This window comes from Vombatus ursinus, unplaced genomic scaffold (genome assembly GCF_900497805.2).
Source record: "Vombatus ursinus unplaced genomic scaffold, bare-nosed wombat genome assembly UNPS02014812.1, whole genome shotgun sequence".
NCBI lineage: Eukaryota > Metazoa > Chordata > Mammalia > Diprotodontia > Vombatidae > Vombatus > Vombatus ursinus.
In genome coordinates, this window is record NW_020954590.1 from 63,799,177 (window position 1) to 63,819,551 (window position 20,375).

Genomic DNA, 20,375 nt, shown 5'->3' on the forward strand with positions numbered 1-20,375 from the left:
CCTTCCTTCCTTCCTTCCTTCCTTCCTTCCTTCCTTCCTTCCTTCCTTCCTTCCTTCCTTCCTTCCTTCTCTGTCTCTGTGTCTATCTCCCTCTCCCTCTTGCTCACTCACTTCTGAAAGTTGGGTCTTCCTTGACCAATATAGTTTCTATATTTTGCTCCTATCTGCAGATATTATGATTTCTTCTTAAGCTAAATAACCGACACCTTTCCAATTTAGGATAGACCTATCTAGTTAGGATAATGGCAGAAATTGTAACTCACATGTATGGTCCAGTTGCCCAAGTAACCAGCACCACCAAATTTTTCTGTGTTACCAGCCATATAAAATCTGTCTTCTATAGTAGAGCAGTACTGGCCAAGATCAATTATATTATTATTGACCACTTTTCCTGCATGTGAAGTATTAATTACTAAAATTCCAAAGCATTTAAAACTTCTCTCCTTCTAAGCTCTACTACCTTGATTATCCCAGACTACCATATAATTGCTTTATCTTCCAATTGTTTTCTTCTGCACAGAATTCTCTGTTGTTTTATTTTCTAATTGTTTTCTTCTGCACAGAATTCTCAGTTATAAGTTACCTAATTGGTTTGGGGTGGATAAAACCAGGTCAAAACCATAGAAGATTGTTTAGTTCCAAAGCAGGATTTACTAGTGTCACTATTCGATTTTCCTTTCCAAGACAATTTCTTTTCTGTCTTCCCAATAATTTCTCATTGGGTGCAAGACTACAACTTACTAATCAGCCAAGCATCACACACACACACACACACACACACACACACAGAGGAAGAAACAGAAAAACAATGGCTTTGTTGGAGGGAAAGTATGTACATTTGCATATATATATATATATATATATAAATGTATGCTATGCAGGTATGTGTATATATACATATATGTGGCTACACACACATACACACACACACATACACACATATATGCGGAAAGACAGATGACAAATAGATGTAGTAAGCACTGCAAATACATTCCAAGAAAAATCCAGTACCCTCCAGTCCTCAGAGTTGGGATCTCATATCACATGCATGTATGTACACACCCACATACGTCCTTCATGAATGCCCTGATGTTGTCAAATGTCCCTTTCTACTCTGATATTCACACTATTCTTTTCCCACTTTTGTTCTGCTTGTCTTGTCCCAGCCTGTCGTCAGTGGCATCTGAAGGCAAATGAAGCAAGGAAGTGAAAATGACTGTAATCCTTCCATTCACTTCTCTGCAGCCTCCAGTGTGTCAGTCTCCATATGATGGCTCAGCTGAGCTCTGACTAAGTTCAGTGAGTCCTCAGGCAGGTGCAATTTGCTAACACTCTTTTGGATACAGTGGGGACTTACATGCCAAAATCAAGACTTGGAAAGTATCAGTAAATAAAATCTCAAAGTTGAGTTTATGAGATTAAGGGAGTATAGAAAAGATAACCTTTCCTGCTAATCTTTTAGGAAAAAAAAATTACAAGGCTTAAGAATGCTGATCAATGCAACAATCAACAATGATTCCATGGGACTCACAATGATGCATGCTATCCCACCTCCTGACAGATAGATTATGGACTCAAGGTGCAGAATAAGACGTGTTTTTGGACATGGCCAATATGGACATGTGCTTTGTTGGACTATGAACATTTGTTAAATGTTTTGTTTTTCTTTATTTTTTTAAAAGAGGAAGAGGAAGTAAGAGGGTACAACATAAATGCTTATTAGTTGAAAAATAAAAATAAAAATAAAAATATAGGGCATAAAGTATTTAAAACTTTGTAAGTTAACAATTTTCTTTCCCTGTGCTGTATTGCTTAAAATGGATCTTTAAAGGAAAAAGCTGTGTGTCAACTCCGAGTATAATGGAAGTTTTAAAGACAGCTCCCATTTACTCTGTCCACTTTCTTTTGGCACCCTGCGTTTCATTCTAAGGATATCTTCCACCTCACTTTAAAGACTTGGAGAACCTTGACTTTTCATATACAGATTCAAAGAACAGATTCAGCAACTTTTTACTAGGTATCAGTGTAGTAAGTCCCTGCTAACTTGCCTCCTCTCTGCTCACCTTGAAATGCTGCTGTATTTTCACAGATGTTAAGAGCTGGTGATTTTTTCACTCCTGAATTAAACCGTGTGAAAAAAATCTTGAGATCTCTTCTATTTTGCCATAATGGAGCATACAGCCAATGTGACCATCACAAGCCCACCTTCTGGGCAAGACTCATTAATAGGTACACTGTTAAGAGAGGTCTTGGAAGGTTTTGTAGCTTTCTTCCACTCCTCAGTTCTTTTTACCAACCTGATAAGACATCCAGGCAGCATGAAAGCTTTTAGATTGAAAACAGCCTTGCTTTCTTTCTTCTACCTCTGACCTGTGGTACTTCTGAAACTGCTTTCTTAGATTATGATCTTTGTGAAATACTTTATTTGACTTAGAGGTCACTGTTGAAATTTTTTTCCTGCAGGGAGTCTTTCTCCAAAGGTTTTAAAGTGTTTTGTTTTCCCCAAATAAATACTACTTCTTAGCTATGACTAACAGACTAGTCAAATAGTGGCTAAATATATTCACTGTATAAAGAATTAAATTACTTCTATGTATGTCTTCACCTAACCCTCCCTTGTTCCTAATTTTTTCTTCTTTTTATGATTTGCATTCCCTAAACTCTTCAGTTTCTCTCTCTCTCTCTCTCTCTCTCTCTCTCTCTCTCTCTCTCTCTCTGTGTCTCTGTCTCTCTGTCTCTCTTTCTCTTGTTATTCTCTTAGGAGGCAACATGGTGCAATGAAATCAATTCTTTCTGGATTTGGAGTCAAAGAACCTAGGTTCAGACCCTGATACCTATTAACAGTGTGATCCTGGGGGGCAGCTAGGTGACACGGTAGATAGAGCACTGGCCCTGAAGTCAGGAGGACCTGAGTTCAAATCTGGCCTCAGATACTTGACACTTAGTAGATGTGTGACCCTGGGCAAGTCACTTAACCCCATTGCCTAGCCAAAAAAACCCCAACACCCCCCCAAAACCAGTGTGACCTTGGGCACATCACTTATTTCTCTGGCCTCAGTTTCCTCATTAGTAAAATGAGAGAGCTGGGCTTGATGGCCTCTTAGGTGCCTTCTAAGTCTAAACCTATGATTTCTGATCTATGACTAAACAATCCTGTAGATCATTTCCAGCTTAACATCTAAGTTATTCTCTATTTCAGTTTAATTCAACAAACACTTATTAAGTGTCTATTATATGCAAGATGAGACAGTGTGGTACAGAGGGTGATAGACAACAGTTGGGAAAGGGAGTCTCCCATCAAGGAGTTTCCTCCTTGGTAGAGGGAATGGCTTCATTGGAAGTCCCCTTTATGGATGAAATTGTATGTTTAGTCATGCGGAAGTTCGCAAAGTGGGCAATACTGTCCCCTGGGGGTCACTGGAACTATCCGGGGGGGCAGTAGTAGCCTTGGGTGCAATTGCAGGCATTGAATAAAAATAAGGGGGCAGTGGAAGCATAAGGAAAGAAAAGAAGAGAAGAAAATTTTGAAAAACTTTGTACATGTTTCATCTGTTACATAACAAAGTTAAAGTCATAATGATTACATTATTTTCTAAATAAATATACAAAGTGCAAGTTATAACTAATCAGTGATCAAGTCTACTGACAGGTCTTAACAAGCAAGTATTGGCAGGCAAGTATGTTGCACATTGTCGGGAAGTCCAGCATGCATCAGCAGGAATAGGTATGTGTAATAACTTGTTTACAATATGATACTATATGGTTACATGATGCGATATTGTCATCCAAATTTCAATGTAGGAAAAAACCCACAAATTTACAATAAATTATTAATTTAAGATGCAGCATTTGAAAATATATTTTATATTTTTAAATGATGCAAATTAAAAAAAAACCATTAAAGGGTCAGATTTCCAAGGGGGCACTGGGTAATTTTTTTTTTTAAAAGAGAGTGGTAGGCCAAATAAATTTGGGAACCTCTGGTCTAGAGAAATGGAGAATGGAATACTTCCATACAGATGCCAAAATGATTTTGCTGAAGTAGAGGTTAACCATGTCACGCCTCCATTTTGATAAACTCCGCTGGATCCCTATCCTCACTAACATAGACATGCACAAACACATACACACACATAAATGTGCAAGATACTACAATAGGTGCTAAAACTGCAAAGACAGTAATGAAATAGCTTCTATCATCATAGAGCTAACATTTGGGTTGGGTGGAGAATGCTTATACTGCATATACACACATTAAAGGAAAGAACTTCAACAATTATACCGCTGCTGTTGTCTACATTTCCTAATGTCTACATCTCTCTCTCTTTTTTAAGGCAACTGGGGTTAAGTGACTTGCCCAGAGTCACAAAGCTAGTAAGTGTCAAGTATTTGGTCTGAGGTCTGGATTTGAACTCAGGTCCTCCTGACTTCAGGGCTGGTGCTCTAACCACTGTGCCACCTAGCTGCCCCCTAATGTCTACATCTCAAATCAGATATCCTATAGGGATCTCAACTCACCATGTCCAACACAGAATTCATGTTTCCCCTCAAATCCACCCCTCATCTGAATTTTCCTGTTATTGTCAAGGTACTATGATACCATCATCCTCCCAGTTACCTAGGCCAACAACCTTGGTGTCATTCTCAACTCCTCACTCTTCACTCAACCCTTATTTCTAGCCAACTGTTAAATCTTGTCATCTCTACCTCATCTCTCTCTCTCTCTCTTTTTCTTTCTGTCTCTCTCTGTCTGTCTGTCTCTTTGTCTCTTTCTTTCTCTGTCTATCTCTATCTCTCTCTGTCTCTCTCCATCTCTGTCTCTGTCTCTCTCTCTTTCCTCTCTATCACATCAGTTTAGGCTTTCATCATTATTGTAACATTATCCATCAATTGTCGCTACTTCATCTTTTTCACTATACTCTTTCCCCTATATAGCAGCTAAAGTGATTTTACTAAGGTGCAGGTCTGACAACATTAACTCCTAGTCAATAGATTCCAGTGGCTCAGTCACCTCCAGGATCAACTACAATTCTTTTATCTAGCATTTATAGATCTTCACAATTTTGCCTCTTCCTACCTTTCTAATCTTCTTGCACACTACTCCCCTTCACCCACTTTAATTTCCAGTCTTACTGTCCTACCTGCTATTCCTCACACGATGCTCCAACACAGATCCACATCCATCCCTCCATCCATCCATCCATCCATCTCTATCATCTGCCTGTCTATCTCTCATGACTGGAATGCTCTCCTCTTCACTTATGCCTCCTGCTTCCTTTAAGATTTCAGTCAAGCATAACCTTCCACAGGAGACCTTTCCTGGCCCCCAGGAGCTGGTGCCTTCCCTTCTACAGTTACCTTATTTCCATTCTGTATATATTTTATACATGACATCTACAAAGCAGATTTAAAGTTTTTCAAAGTAGACATACCCCCCCCCCAAATAGATGTACATGTTAGCTCCTATTTTAGAATGTAAGTCCCATGAGGCCAGGGACTGTTTTCATTTTTTCTTTGTATCCTCAGCACCTAGCACTGTGACTGGTACACAGTAAGCCTTAATAAATGCTTGGTGACTGATGTCTCCGCTGCTTCTCATTCTTCTCATTTTTTTCACTTACTGATAATGATCCTTTTCTTTTCCTACTATTCCAGCATCTCCCTAGTTCTTCATTATTTCACCTTCATCATTGCTTACCATTGTTTCATTATTTTCACTGAGAAGTCTTTTGTATGAAAGGGCAATGGTAAAGAAAGGATTTAAAAACTATTATTTCTATTGACCCTGAGGTGAATCAGGAAACTGATTTCCTCATCTATAAAATGGGGATAATAAGTCTCAGCCTTCCAGTATTGTCATGAGGATCAAATGAGATAATGATTGTAAAGCACTTAGCACAGTGCCTGGTACACAGTAAGTACTATATAAATGTTAGCTATTGTTATTATTATTTTTATTATCTTAAAACTGGGAGGAGTCTCCCTCAGCCCAAATTCCTTTGTGTATATTGCCACAGTATAAGCTGCAATCTTTAAAAAAAAAAAAAGCCATCCTCGGTATCATAAGGATTATGATTTATCTAAGCAGCAACACAGGAGTTTCAGGGACGAGGTACTTGTTTTCTGAGAATTCCAAGAGTGAGAGAATACAGAAAATGTCTTATTTTTAGTTGACACAACATGTAATTGCTAACATAATTTTCTTAGAAGATGAACTTAAAAATGAAATGCCTTTCAATTAGATACACTCTTACTCTATACTATTAAAAGCTCTAAATATGCAAAATAGCACCTGTGAATGATGTCATTTTCAGATTCTGATAATATAACTAGTGAATTTAAAGTAAGCTCAGCCTACAGTTTTTCACTTTTATTTCTCAATCCAGTCCCTGTGACTAGCTGTTGGACTTATCCCCGAAGGTGAAGGCATATTGGAAACACCAACAGCTAGCTAGCTATGTAATTGTTTCCTCTCTACTGTTCTCCAAGAAATGTGACTAATATAATACCCCATTCATTAAGAACCTGGATGACTAGCATCCTTAGTCAAAACTCAAGCTTCAAGTCTTTGAAAGTTTCCCTCATAGACCTAAACCAAAAGCTCTTGTTTTCCTTCATCTTTAGAAAGGCTTTCCCATAAAATGTTAAGCTCCTTAAGGGTAGGGGCTATTTTGGTTTGTCATTTTGTTTTTGTCTCCCAAGCATTTATCACAATATTTTCTTGCCATTAATGCTTTTGAATTAATCGGCTGTTTGACTAAGTCCTCTAAACATATTGGCTCCTTTTGTTTTCACCAAGCCAGTGCATTGGTGGCTAATCTTAGCATCAACTTATTTATGTCCTTGGTAGCAATGAATGGTTAAGTATGGTGGAAAGAACCATGCTTGGAAAATTAATTCCCTAAGTGTGCTTTTAACACTTTACAGCCTCACTTACTAGCTGTGTGACCTTGGGCAAGTCACTTAATCATGATTGCCTAACCAAAAAGGAAAAACAAAACAAAACACTTTACAGCCTGAAGAAAAGTTGGAAAGGAGGTTCTATGGCCCAATTCAATATCCAATTTTAGATTTATTGAGATCTGAAAAATTTGCTTTCTTGGACTTCAAAACTCCAGACACATTGTTCTGCAAGTTGAAATCAATTCTGAAAGACCTCCTCAGCACTCCCTGCCTCTGTGGCCCTTCTCTAGCTTTGACTGGAGAGGGCAGAGGGTGGACTTCATGATGCCCTGGACCTGGGTAGCTTCTATCCACCTGGGTCATTAGACTGTGAGCTCCTTGAAGGCAAGGGCTATCTTATGTTTTCCTTTTATCCCCAGCATTTAACACAGTGGCTGGCACAATAAATGTTTATTGATTATTGACTATTATTGTCAATATGATAAAAAAAGTTGGAGGTAGGTAAAACAATAACATATTCTGTTATGCCTTTTTCTAAGCTACTTTGTCCACACATACAAAGAAAAGGAAAAAGCTAAGATAGTTATAAAAATGTTAGGATTCCTTCCCATAAAAAAAAAAGAAAGCAAAATACACAAAAAACAAAAACAACCCAAACTCTACCATCATTATTCATATAACTGAAATAAGTATGTTTCATATATTTAAAGTGTGTAGAAGCATTTCCTTATTTCTAACTTTTTTTTCTAGAAAGGTAGCATTTACAGTGAACTGAATTGAATCATAAGTTTTGATTCTAAGTATTTGATTCCTAATATTGTGTGATGACAGGAAAGCTGGGCCATCTCCATTTGTCTTGATCTATATTTGGCCACTGGACCCAGATGGCTCTGGAGGAGAAAGTGAGGCTGGTGACTTTGCACAGCCCTCCCTCACTTAAACCCAAGTCACTTGCAAGTCATGGCATCATCTTCCTGATGTCAAAGTCCTCTTCAAGAATGAAGGATGAAAAAAAATAATAAAACACCACCACAGGAAAATAAAGGGTGTTCTCATCAATGCAGTCAAGTTGATTGAATCAGGAGTTAGGAATTCTGACAGTTTAAGCAACCAAGAAGTTGAGGATATAGGGTGGGACTTCAAAGCTATCTTTTACCTTTTCATTTAGATGATTGATTTAGTTGATTGGTAATAGAAGCATCTGAACTTTAGTGATCACTGAAATGTGGAAATCAATGACTAAGAAATCACCAGATTTCTCACCACTGCCCCGCCTCCCCACAGCACATATCACCTCCCCTGATGTTAATCTCCAGCTACTTCAGTACACTTGCCAGGTCCCCAAAAGGGAACTCAGTGGACTGCTTATCCAGCTTTTCCCCTATTGCCAGGAAATATGTGGTATGGAATAGCCATACACTTTACTTAAAAAATGACTGACCTCTTAACTGTTTCAATTTGACAATCATAATAAAAAATTAGCTAAATCTTTACCTGAAGTCTTTGTTGACAACTCTTTACTTCGAAACCTTAACTTCGCATTTGGAAAAATACACTGAGGGTATTATCTCAGGCTTTTTTTTATTTCTTTGTAAATAATAAACATGAGACACCTCAAGTGCTAATCCCCCAATTTATATCCAAATAAAATAATTTAAAATCTTATTTTCCTCTTCTATCATTGAAGGGTGAAACCAATTTTTATCTACCACTTGGATTGACTATGGATGGCTTCAGTTGCCCTTCCAGCTTCAAGATGATCAAACAAAGCCTCTTGTGGAGAACTGGTTCCTTAGCTAGTTAATTCTTATAACATCTCTTTGGAGAGATAGGAGAGCTACGGAAGATGAGATATTATTAGCTTTTTTTTTTAGCTTAGAAAATCAGTTGATTAGTGATGGAACTGTGAAGTAATGAGTATCATTTTGTTAAGATAAAAAGCATACATACGAAATCTTAATCCTAGTCTTGAATTTTGTCTGTAAGTCATTTTCAAGATATAAATGATAATAACCATCAGTTCTGATGTCCTTTTCATGTCAGCCACTTTGGAGGAATACACAAAAAATTGCTATCCCACACCTGTGATACAATTTTGCAATCAACATTAATTTCAAGCAATAGAAAATTTATGTGAATGGCTGAGTCACTTTTGGTATAAAAATCTCACTAGTTATTAATTTCATATCTGAGGTGAACAAACTAATGTAGAGGATTAACAATTTAGAGAATGTATAAATATGACATATAGTTTGCATTGTTCAAATATCTAATGGATTGGTAAGACTAGGATGAATGGAAAACGCTGTGTCTGAATTTTAAATGAGCACTTTTCTTGTTTAAGCCTATCATCCTTTAAACACACCAAACTCAGCAACTCTGAACTGAGCTAGGCAGGGATCTTAGGATACTATCTGGTGACATCTTAAGCCACTGAAGCATCACTCTAGCAGCTAGATTATCAGCACCCCTGATGTTTATACAGAGGTTATCCCAGCAACTTGGGCAATATTTCCTCTCGGATGTGTTCACATAGAGTATACCCTGTATAAAGTGAAATCTTTGTAGGGAGACAGCCTTCATTCCTTAGAAAATAGTAATGGTGACAGGTGGCCTTCAAAAACATGATTTTGATTACTTCATGGCTTACCTAAGTTTCACCATAATATATAACAACAAGCCACCATGAAATGTTACTTTGGGAATTTCACATTATATTTTCTAACATACTTTCCTCTAGCTAAAGAATAGTCCCCAAATAATAACTACTCCCAACCCATCACAATGATTTTGTGCTATGATTTTTTAAAGCTAGTATTAGGGGGAAAATACTGTCTCCCCCTGCTAAAGCAAATAAGTAAAGAACTTTTCAGTTAAATTCAAGGTATTTCTAATGAAAAGCTTCTTATTTAATTTTTGTGTACTATACAGTTCTCCACAGAACTTCCTTATCATTTATCTAATAATAAAAAATCACAAAAATTACTTTACAAGTCTAAACATCAATACTTTATATTTTCAGAAACTTTTTAAGAGGTTTTCATTTTCTTAATTCAGTTTTTCTTCTAGGGAAATAGTAAGACCTTTGAAGGAAAACTTTAGAACATCTTTTCTATTACTTCTATTCATATACATTTGGTAATGTATATATATCTGACTCTGAATTAGTGAATATACTACATTTTAATAATTTTTGACATTATTAACCTAACCAAGAGCCATAAACTCAGTAAAGCAATGGAAGTAAGGCAATAATAAGCCTCGATATTTATGAGTTGTGTTTTCTTTGTAGGTATTTTCATTAAAATGTAAAGTTATACAAATAATCTTGAAAAGAATACTTAGAATGTCTTTACCACCATATTATCAAGGTATTATTACATTATATTTTATATAGAGAATACATGTAATTTTTAAAAGTCAATTTACTTTTCAAGTGATATTATTTATTCACATCGTGCATTTAGCCCAGCAGACCAGTCAGATTTAATTTTCTACTTCAGTTTCTGGATTTCAGAAACTTCCATATTCCACATTTGCAATGTCACATAAATATTCAAATCATGACTAAGGCATTCTTTTTTCTTTTTAAAGAATGTCTTTAAAAATAAAAATAATTTAATTTCAAATATGATTAGGTCTAGTATAAAAACATTTTTCCTGTCAATCTGAATAGAGGACATGACAATGTGGGTTAATATGCTACAGATGAAGGAACAGAGAAGATAAAATACTAAAAGCTGCAACTCAGCCTATATTAATGTTGAGAACTTCACACTTAATTCCCTTTTCATTATTGCAAATTAAAATACATTATTAAATGTTCGATTCACCGAAAAAAATTTAAAATACCAGTTTTTAATAATTACCATGAAGTAACAAAATCATATTGGTATAGAATCAACAGTGTGGGTTGACATGAAAGGAGATTTTTTTCCCCCCTGCACCTTCTTCCTTTAAAGGAAAATACAGTTTCCTTCCTACGGCAAGGGTATCAGATTCTTACAGCATCCATGACACTTGTAAGCATTCAGTGGTCAGAACACCACTACATATCCTTCAAATGATATGGACCAGTGAAGCTGGAAGGTATCTTCACTGAACCAGACAGCTTGGTATCTTAGCAATCCACCAGGACTCAAGCCCCAGCATGCCCCAGGTGGTGTGCAGAATCTCAACTAAAATAGGTAGTAGACTTTGCATTTTGAAAGTCAACTGTTCTGAATATTGAATTCTAGGTCACATTTAGTGGTCTAAAGTCCACACACAAGGTTCTCAATATTTCTTTTTATACGTGACTTAAAAAAAAGCACATTATTTAAAGACACTCATAGGAAGAGGTAAAATGCTAGAAGGCATTTTCTATATCCATTTGGTTATCTGAGTGCATACTAAATTTATAAAGGTTATGTTATGTTTTGGTGTCTTGGTTTGTGACTAGGACTGAAAGACTGTTGTCTAAGCCTTGAATATGAAGAGGTTCTATGCATTTATTTTAAGTACAATGCCCTTTTAGTGGAGATAAAAGTCAAAATGTGGACTGAAAACTCACAAAAATTTTTGATCTTAAAATGCTAGGCCACCACAGTGAATCTATGGTATTCTGGGTTTTGGACAAAAGAGAAACTCTTACAAAACAAAAATAAGCATGTTCTCTTTGAATTTGCACTTTTCTTGTTCATTAGCCAGTCATAGGTCTAGGTGCAGACTTCTTGCTTTGAATCTCATCTGACTTTCATACTCTGGCCTCACAATTCATTAATTCACTACCTATGGTTTTCCTAGACTTGCAACTATACTTCTCAGTTTAAGTACTCCCATGCCATCATTCTCACCTTACTATCAGGTCTTTCCAGAAAACTCTAAAAAAATGAGGTGTTAGTTATGAAGAGTGGATAAAGGTACAACGGCTAAAACACAAACATGTGAGCCCGTAAGGCTGTACCACGTAGATGCCACCTTTTTAGAGATCACCCCAGTAACAGAATGTGAAGATGGGTTTTCAATACTTTCAGTTAATTTAACATTTTGGCGGACTATACTGGCCTACTCTGGCATTTTAAATCATCAATGGCTTAGCATGTAAATATGAAACTCTATTTTTCTTTAAAGTCTACTACAAAACCCCTCTGCCAAGGCTCATAATAAGGATTTAAAATTGAACCCAGCAAGTGATGGCTGCCCATCCTTAGAATTTCAAATCCACAACTGTGCTCTTAAGAAGAATCATTTCTCCCTCTCTGGCCTTTGCAATATAATCGTGTTGGCAACATACAACACCTTTATAAACAAGAGCAACCCACCAGCCAACTGCTTTTCGACTTCAGATCCAGCATACACTAACTCTTGCCCAACATATATAGTCTATGCCTGATCATTTTGCCCCATTTTAAGACCCCCCCAAACTGGACTGTGCCCGTCACAGGGAGCCATTAACCCCTTCGGGTTGAGCATCTGTTGGTATGTGCCTCCTTTAAAAGCAAAAAAGAAAGGATTTCCATAAGACGGAAAAGTTTTTCTGGGCAGATGAATGACATGGTTTCCAGCAGCATCACTAACAGACAAAGCACCTCAGTAATTATAACCTTGAAGGGGAACAAACATCAACTACCAAAAAACTTGAGGGTCTGACAGAGAGAACAGCAGTGCTCTCCTTGAATCCCAGCAACACTCTAGAGCTTCTGATCACCCAACTAAGACTGCAAGAGGAAGGGGGGACATCTCATTACTGAAGCCCTTCCCTCGAGGAAGCAGGCAGCTTATAATTGGACTTGGAGGGGGTGCTAACCATAGGGGCTACCAAGGAGCTTTGCACATGCATCATTTTTAACTGCCCCAGCCCCAGCATCCCCACACATCTGCCTATGCCATAGTCAGCCTATGAGCCCACCATGCCTAATTTTATTAGGAAAAGGGAATTTAGGGTATACTGGGCTGCATGTCATCCAGTTCTCTATTGACCCTTCGGGGAACTGAAATTAACTTTCAGAAGAAATGTCTTAATTGTTTGTTTGCATTTTAAGCCTATCCAAGAATCACCCCCACTCCACCCCCTTCCCTCCTCAAAGGCACCCCTCCCCTCTTTCCAGGGTTCTCTCAGCCTCCCTCCTCCCCCACCTCCCTTCCTCTTTGTTGTCTCTTACCTGCTGGCCAGGCTCTGCCTGCAATGCTGCCTGAAGGGCATCAGGTGGTAGTTCATGGCGTCCAGAAGCAGCTTCTGGCAGACTGGGTCGGTGCGCATGAAATCCACTGACTGGACCCGCTCCACCAGCTCCGGGGCTGGGATGAGGGCGAAGCGGAGGCGCTTCATGAGGTCGGGCGCGTACTGCATGCGGGTCTCCCGGTCGTGCTCCAGCCAAAGCACGGACATCTGGAAGAGCGCCAGCTCCGACTCCACGGGGGGCGGCAGCGAGTCCAGCAGGGCGCGCATCTCCTCAAAGTTGAGCAGCAGCACGTCCTCCACCAGGTACTTGTTGGCCAGCTTCTTGGTCTCCTCCAGGCCGTGCAGCGCGGCGATCTTGCACACCTGCTTGTAGTTCTGGACCGAGATCTGGTCGTTGAGGAACTGCACGCACAGCTTGGTGACCTGGGGAATGTGCAGGATTTTACTGACCGAAAGCACCTCCTCCACAGTGTCCAGAGAGAGGGTCACATTGGCCGTGTACAGGTACTCAAGCACCAGGCGTAGCCCGATGGACGAACAGCCTTGCAGCACCAGATTGTTGATGGCCCGTGGGCTGGCCAGCAGCTTGTCGTCGGGGGAGGAGGAAGGAGTCCCGGGCTCCTCCTGCTGCTGCTGCTGCTGCTGCTGTTGCTGCTGCTGCTGCTGCTGCTGCTGCTGCTGCTGCTGCTGTGGGTCCTTGGGGGCCCCCAAGCCGTCTTGTCCGACGACCCCACCTCCGAGAGGGGGGTGACTGGAAAAAAGGGATCGGAAGTACTGCGAGCAGGAGGCCAGAACGGCCTTGTGGCAGTGAAACTGCTGGCCCTGGGCCGTGAGGGTCACGTCGCAAAATAGCTGCTTCCTCCACAGCAGGTTGAGGCCGTGCAGCAAGTTGTCGCTGTGGCTGGGGTCGAAGGTGGAGGTCCTGTCCCCGGATCTGGACATGGCGAGCTGCCTCAGCGCACCTGGCTTTAAACCCTCCTCCAACCTGGCAAACAGGGGTGGGGGAGAGGGAGGGGGAAGTAATGGGGGGATAAGGTGGTGGAGGGGATGGGGTGTGGTTGGGGTGGGGAAGGGTGTGGAGGGGAGGGGGAGGGCGGAGAACAACAATAAATACACAGTTTGCCCCCCTGGTCCTGCACTCCCTCTTGCCACTGGTATTTGGAGGATGATTCAGAGGGTACTGGTCTTTGTGAGCAGCACCAGAACGGGCTTTATTTCTTGAAGCCAACCAGATTTGGGTCCCCGCTCTTCTCCCAGCGACTTCCCCCTCCCCAACCCCCCACTCACATGCGACCCCCTCACTTTCCTAAAACACCCCTGACTCTGCGCTAGGCAGCAACAGCAGCGGCGGCGACGGCAAAGTGGTGCATGGGGCTGTTAAGGCCGAGTAAACTCGTGGGCTCTTGTCCATGCCCAGAACCAGAGGAAAGGAAAAGCCCAGGAAGGACGGAGCTGGGGGCGCTCTAGGAGAAAGGCGACTGTGGCAGGTTCCAGTCCAACTTGTGCGTCCCCTCCTCCGCTGGGCTCCTCGTAGTTCTGTTTGTTTGGAGGGGTAAGGGGAGGGAAGCTGTGCTGGGGCAGGTCGGGACGGGGGAAGCCCGTAGAGTGGACGACTCTTGGCCTTTGAGAAATAAAATCAGATCTGGGGGAACCTTCGATTATCCGTGCTGCCCCTAGGAACGACTATGCTAATAGCAGTCTGATGGAGGAAATAAAGCCTTTTCTTCTCCTGGAAAAGTGCAGTGGAGCGCGGTGGTGACTAGCTCAGTGCACTCCCGAGAGGCGGGGAGCTGTCCTTATCAATTCGAGCTCATTTCCCCCACCCTGGCCCTGCCCGCTCCCCTGGTTCTCAAACTGTTGGCTGCTCCTTCCGCCAGTCAGTTTTGCTAATCTTGCAAAGATGCTGTGAAACCTGGCGGAGGTTACCTCCCGCCCCCTAGAATTTCCGAGCCCTGAAGTTTAGCGCTCTCCACTTGGATCATAGTTAGCACCTGGGCTGTTCTAGGTTGGGGGGAGGGGTCCCTTGTCCTGGCGTTTCTTTCTCTTGGGCAAAAGGCGCTGTCGCTTTAACTCCGGTAACTACATGAAGTTCAAGTTGGAAGCTAGATAGCTGGGGTGGGGGTGGGGGAAGCAGGTGGGGGGACTGGTGCGTCCTCCTGCCCTATCCTACGATCTTTCACTGGCAGCAGGCAGCTCTTCCCTGTTTCCCCTCTCAACAGCCCGGGATAAACCCGCACTCAGGCGCCCTGCAGTCTAGCCCACCTTCCCTAGCTTCCAACTACTCTGTTAAAAAAAAAAAAAAAGAAAAAAGTCAGATGCGTCCGCTTCTTTGGCCCTACAAAGGTGGAGGGTCAGATGCAGGAAGGGGCGGAGGGAGGAGGGAGACCAAAGAACAATCGATACGACCTCATTCTTAACCTGTAATTGCACCTTCCAGGGCTGAGGAGAAAGACACCCTCTGTGCCCACATCCCGCTCCAAAGAGCGCTGCTGCTACTGCTGTTGCTGCTGCTGCTGCTGCCGCCGCCGCCGCCGCCGCCACTGCCGCTCCCCGTCAGAGGGATCCCACAGAGACCTGCTCCTTCCATTGCAGATCACTGTCCTGGCACCGGCACTTGAGCTCCTTCCTTTTGACTAGAGACTGGTAATTCTCCAAGCCACTTTTAATGCCCAGTTTCAGGTGGACCCCAACCTCGTTTTTACTCTCCCTCCTTCACTTCCCCACCCCCACCCCCGCTCTGGCTTTCCTGGAACATCTCACAGAGTCTCTCCCTTTAAGTGGACCCGGTCAATTCCTCCCCCCCTCTCCCCGCCTTCCCTGTCCCCCCCCACCTTTTCCTGTCCCCCCCTCCTTCCTTCTCTCCCTCTCCCTCCCCTGCCTCTCTCTGGTCTGCCCAGTTCTTGCAAAGGGAGTTTATTCTTTCAAGGCGTTTGTCACACAAGTACCCCACGACCCCTCTGAAAGACTCCCTCACTGCCCCCTCAAACAAACAATCCAAAAGACAAAACAAAACATATACATGGTATACAGAAGGCCAGAAACTTACCTGGTCTCAATCAGCTGCTAAAGTAAAGGCTCACTTCAGCTCCCCCCCCAAAATCAATTGTCCTTCCTTTTTAAAGGTTTCCTCGCTCCTTGGGAGGGGGAAAAACACCTTCTGGTTCCCAACTCCAGCAGTCACTCTTTACAATTTATTTTGTCGTACATCATTTGATCACCATGAATTAGCAACAGCAAGAAAATGTAGGAGAGGGAGAAAAGAGAGAAAGAGAAGGGGAGAGAGGAAGAGAGAGAAGGAGAGAGAGAGAGGGAGAGAGAGGGAGCAGAGCTTTCTGCAAGAGAAGAAGAAGAAAAAATGTACGTGTGACAAATTATGCTACCAAGAAACAACACATCATTATCCTTGGGCCTGGGGCTCAGTGAGTCGTAACGAGAGTAATAGGAAATCCACGGTTGGGGAGAGAAACGGTCGTGCATGGCCAGTGGAGAGAGACCATACAGGGGGATGGATGCTGGAGAGACTCGCAAAATTATGGCTCAAGGCTATTGTAAAAATTGTCGAGCGTAAATGACTGCGATTTCAAACATCTTTGGAAGAAAGAAGGGGAAAAAGCGAGCCCCCCCCCTCCCTCTCCCTCTCTCTCCCTCTCTCTTCTCTCTCTCTATAAAGAACCGTCAAGTTTTAGTGCGCATTGCTAATTAGTCAATTTCTCTCTGCCTTCACAGGCTGGCGACTTTGCTGCTGAGCTGAAACTGCTAATTTCTGTGACCAGCTTTTTTCTTAGCTGTGATCTGGATGAATGAGTAGCTGTCTCACAGAGATGACAAAAATAAACTCTAATCCCCCCCAAAATTTCCACTACATCTTTCTCATGCATAGATTTATGATCTTCTGTGCAATATGCAAACTTTTTTGTGTGTGTATATTGTACATGCTGTTGTTTTCAGATTTCACTCCATTTGCTTTCTGCTCTTTCCCTTCCCCCCATGAGATGGAAACAATGTCTGATCTCCACATATGATATAATATTACTTTATACTCTCTTTGTATTTATAGTTTGGGTCTAGTATGGAACACACTAGTCCTGGCTTTAGAGGTGGGTGGCTGGTGTATGAAATGGGGGTGGATGAGAGTAGGGCTGGCATGAGCGAGAAGCCCTTCGTTTTACATTTGCTCCCCTGCACTATTCAAGATTTATGATCTTGTTTGAAGGCATATTTTCTCTATCGTTTTGTCTGGTTAGACAACCATCTCTGTACTTCACTGTCAGCTCTTCAACAGATAAGGGTTCAGAAGTCACATTTTTTTTTATTGGAAGATTAGCATATTGTCAGATTTGTCTTTCAGTCTGGGAATCTTTCTTTGCTTTGTAGGAGTGAGAATCAAACCACAGGAAAAAGCAGCTGCTGTTCTACAAGCATAACCTTTCAACTTCTGGGTACATCTTATTGGAAAGGGAGCCACGTCCAGCTTACAGTTTTGACTCCAAGACTTGACAACTGAAACTGGGAGGTTTCTGACACTTTGGTGCTGCCAAGAACTGAGGTGCATTTCTGTAGAGGACATGTTCTCCAGACTTTACCTCATGATGTATTGCACCCTTGCATTTATAGCCTTGTGCTTCTGTTGTCAAAGGAGAAAAAGGAAAGGGAAGGCATGCCCTCGAATAAAATACAGATGAAAGAAGACTGGGCAGCAGTTAAATAAAGTTTTGGTCCCTGATAAATTTGGGAACATTCCAACTTAAACCTGGTCTGAATAACACACTTGTCATTATAATCCACACTGAGAGTATGTCTTTGAAAACCTATCCTCTCTTACTCTCAAATTTGCAGAAGGGGGTAAAAACCTGAAGAAGAAAGAAGCAATAATAAACTGAAGTTTCATAGACTGAGGATTCCCAACTTAAAAAGATGGAAAGCAACTGTTATTCTAGTTCTTTACTTTCAAGTAAATGGCTAAAGATGTATTTATCTCTCACCGAAGCCTCATCATGTTTATCAAATACCTCCCTTTTCAGAGAAATAGACACCTTTTCTCTTGATACCTGTCTCCCAAACTCTCAATTCACTGCCATCTCATTTTATTACTTACATGATCAAACTATAATGGGACATATAGGATCCTAGATCTAGAGCTGGAAGAGGTATATTTATAGAAAAGGGATGAATATCAAAGAAGTTACAAAGTTTTACTATACCGCTTTCTGTTGGGGGTTTTTCATTCTCAGTTCTCATTTTTTCCTTTGAGTTTTGTAAAGGCAGTGTACAAGATAGCTTCATTTAGTTTAATTCCATTAACAGTTAATGTTATCCAGCACACAGAGTGTTCATGAAAAAGGCAAAATAAATTTATAGCTGAATTTTGATGTTGAACTTTTGTAGACTATCAATATAGCATTTAACTAATCCAAGGTCAATTTCCAATACCTTTCATTGAAAACTAGTATGTGACACCTTAATATGTTCTCATGAAGGAAGAATAGCATATTTTGTAGGCCTCAAATTTACTTTGAGATGTTCATTCTGCATCAGTGGGAAATGGCATCACAGTCAGGGAAATCAACAACTTCTAAATATTAAGAGTCACGTGAATTTTGTTTTTCCTAAGTAATCTACACATTATAATGATTAGTGAATGACAGTGAGAAAAATATAATCAGGTAAGTCACATTACTTCTGTGGCCTTCATTTACTATTATTTTTCCTGCTTAGATTTCAAATCTTAGAGAAGAAATAATCACAATTATATAATATATAAAATTTAGCCTTACTATGGTAAATTGGGAATTTAAAAATAAACCTTTGGACTTGAAGGCTATGCATACATGTCATGTAAATATGGTCTGCTCAGTATTTTAATTTTTTTTTGGCTCATCCATTTGACATGACATAAATTATTTCAGAACTAACAAATGACCAAAAATATTTATGCAATTCCTATATTATACTGGATTTGGATCCAGAGTAACTGGATCCAAATACTAGCTGTGCTGCTCCCTACATTTGTGATGTTGGACAAGTCACTTAACCTTTCCAGCCTCAATTTGCTCATCTGTAAATTGAGATTAGACTACATGACCTCTAAATTTCCTTCCAACTTTAAATTCACCATCCTACGATAAACATCCTTAAGAAACAAAATAAAATAGCAACAAAGAAAATAGTAGTAATTGCATTCCAGCTGCAAAGATTGTCATGAGTATTTGAATTTTACGCTTTCATTATTCATCATACAGAAAATGCATCTGTGTGTTTGGTCTGTCCTGCTGAGCAAGATCAACAGCTTGTACCTATGTCTACCATTTGTAAAATGGCAGGATGTGAGTAGTTAGTGAATTACACTCAGGAAGTTGGACTTCCCATATTATATGACTAGAAAGAAAATATACAGGTATTTTGTTTGCTTTTAAGTTTTTAACTATAGTCACAACCTATGCTTACCATGGACAGATTCTCAAAATGATCATTAATTAAGGCTGTCTACTATCTCCTTCACATCAAAGGTGTCCCTCCCATGATTATCACTTGCACTGATCAACCACCATCAGTCTATATTACATGGTAGTGTGATTGGCAGAGAGCCAGGACCCAAATTTATCGGTAGAAGGAGTATAGATGATCAGTTGTATTATAAATCATGTTCAGAATAGTTCTAAAAAGATCTTGCTGCCAAAAAGGTTGACAGTCATGGAGAAACTACAGTTTTCATTGGTGTCTTAAAAATCTGGAATTCGAATTTAGCCCTAAATTGTAGAAATAATTTTTCACATTCAGAAAAAAATCAATTAAATATTTTTTTCACAGCCTACTATACACAGACCAGTGTGACAAACACCAGAGAAGCTACAACATTTAGGTAACTTACAGTGCTTACCCTCATAGAGTCTTGTAGCTGGGGATAATATACATACATAGATAACTAATACAAAATAGTACATAGTAAGTGTATTAGACAAAAAAAAATACCACAAAATGCTTCCAAGGGGTAGCCTTTGAGCTGGGCTTTAAAGCATGGCCATCAGGTAAAAAAGGTGAGTGTTTGCGGATATATATGTGAGACATAGAGAACATCCATCATGTTTTCTTTATGAGTCATCATCACTTCCTTATCACATAACTTCATTACCAGAAGGTTAGCAACCAGGCTCTCTCTCTTCCCCCCTCTCTCCTCTCTCTCACTCTCTCTCTCTCTCTCTCTCTCTCTCTCTCTCTCTCCTCCCTCCCTCCCTTTCTCTCTTTCCACATATGGATATCTGCTCATCTATCTATCTATCTATCTATCTATCTATCTATCTATCTATCTATC

At 40.6% G+C, this 20,375-nt stretch overlaps 1 protein-coding gene and 1 long non-coding RNA gene across 4 annotated transcripts in view; one reads left to right on the top strand and one right to left on the bottom strand.

Annotated features, from left to right (window-relative positions):
* The window catches only part of LOC114054284 (kelch-like protein 14), a 137,077-nt gene extending 120,954 nt beyond the window's left edge, over positions 1-16,123 (bottom strand). The window contains exons 1-2 of one of the 3 annotated variants that reach the window (XM_027877478.1): positions 16,113-16,123; positions 13,047-14,051 (exon numbers count right to left, since the gene is read on the bottom strand). In XM_027877478.1, the coding sequence (XP_027733279.1) occupies positions 13,047-14,008 (962 nt within the window). In that variant the 5' untranslated portion in view covers positions 14,009-14,051; positions 16,113-16,123. Of the gene's footprint in view, positions 1-13,046; positions 14,052-15,484; positions 15,569-15,640; positions 15,699-16,112 lie in introns of those variants that run through there. The other 2 variants (XM_027877479.1, XM_027877477.1) reach the window with 2 other exon arrangements.
* Positions 15,624-18,111, top strand: LOC114054285. The gene is made up of 2 exons (XR_003570448.1): positions 15,624-15,709; positions 17,441-18,111. It is a non-coding gene; the product is annotated as an uncharacterized LOC114054285 (long non-coding RNA).
* The last annotated feature ends 2,264 nt before the right edge of the window (positions 18,112-20,375 follow it).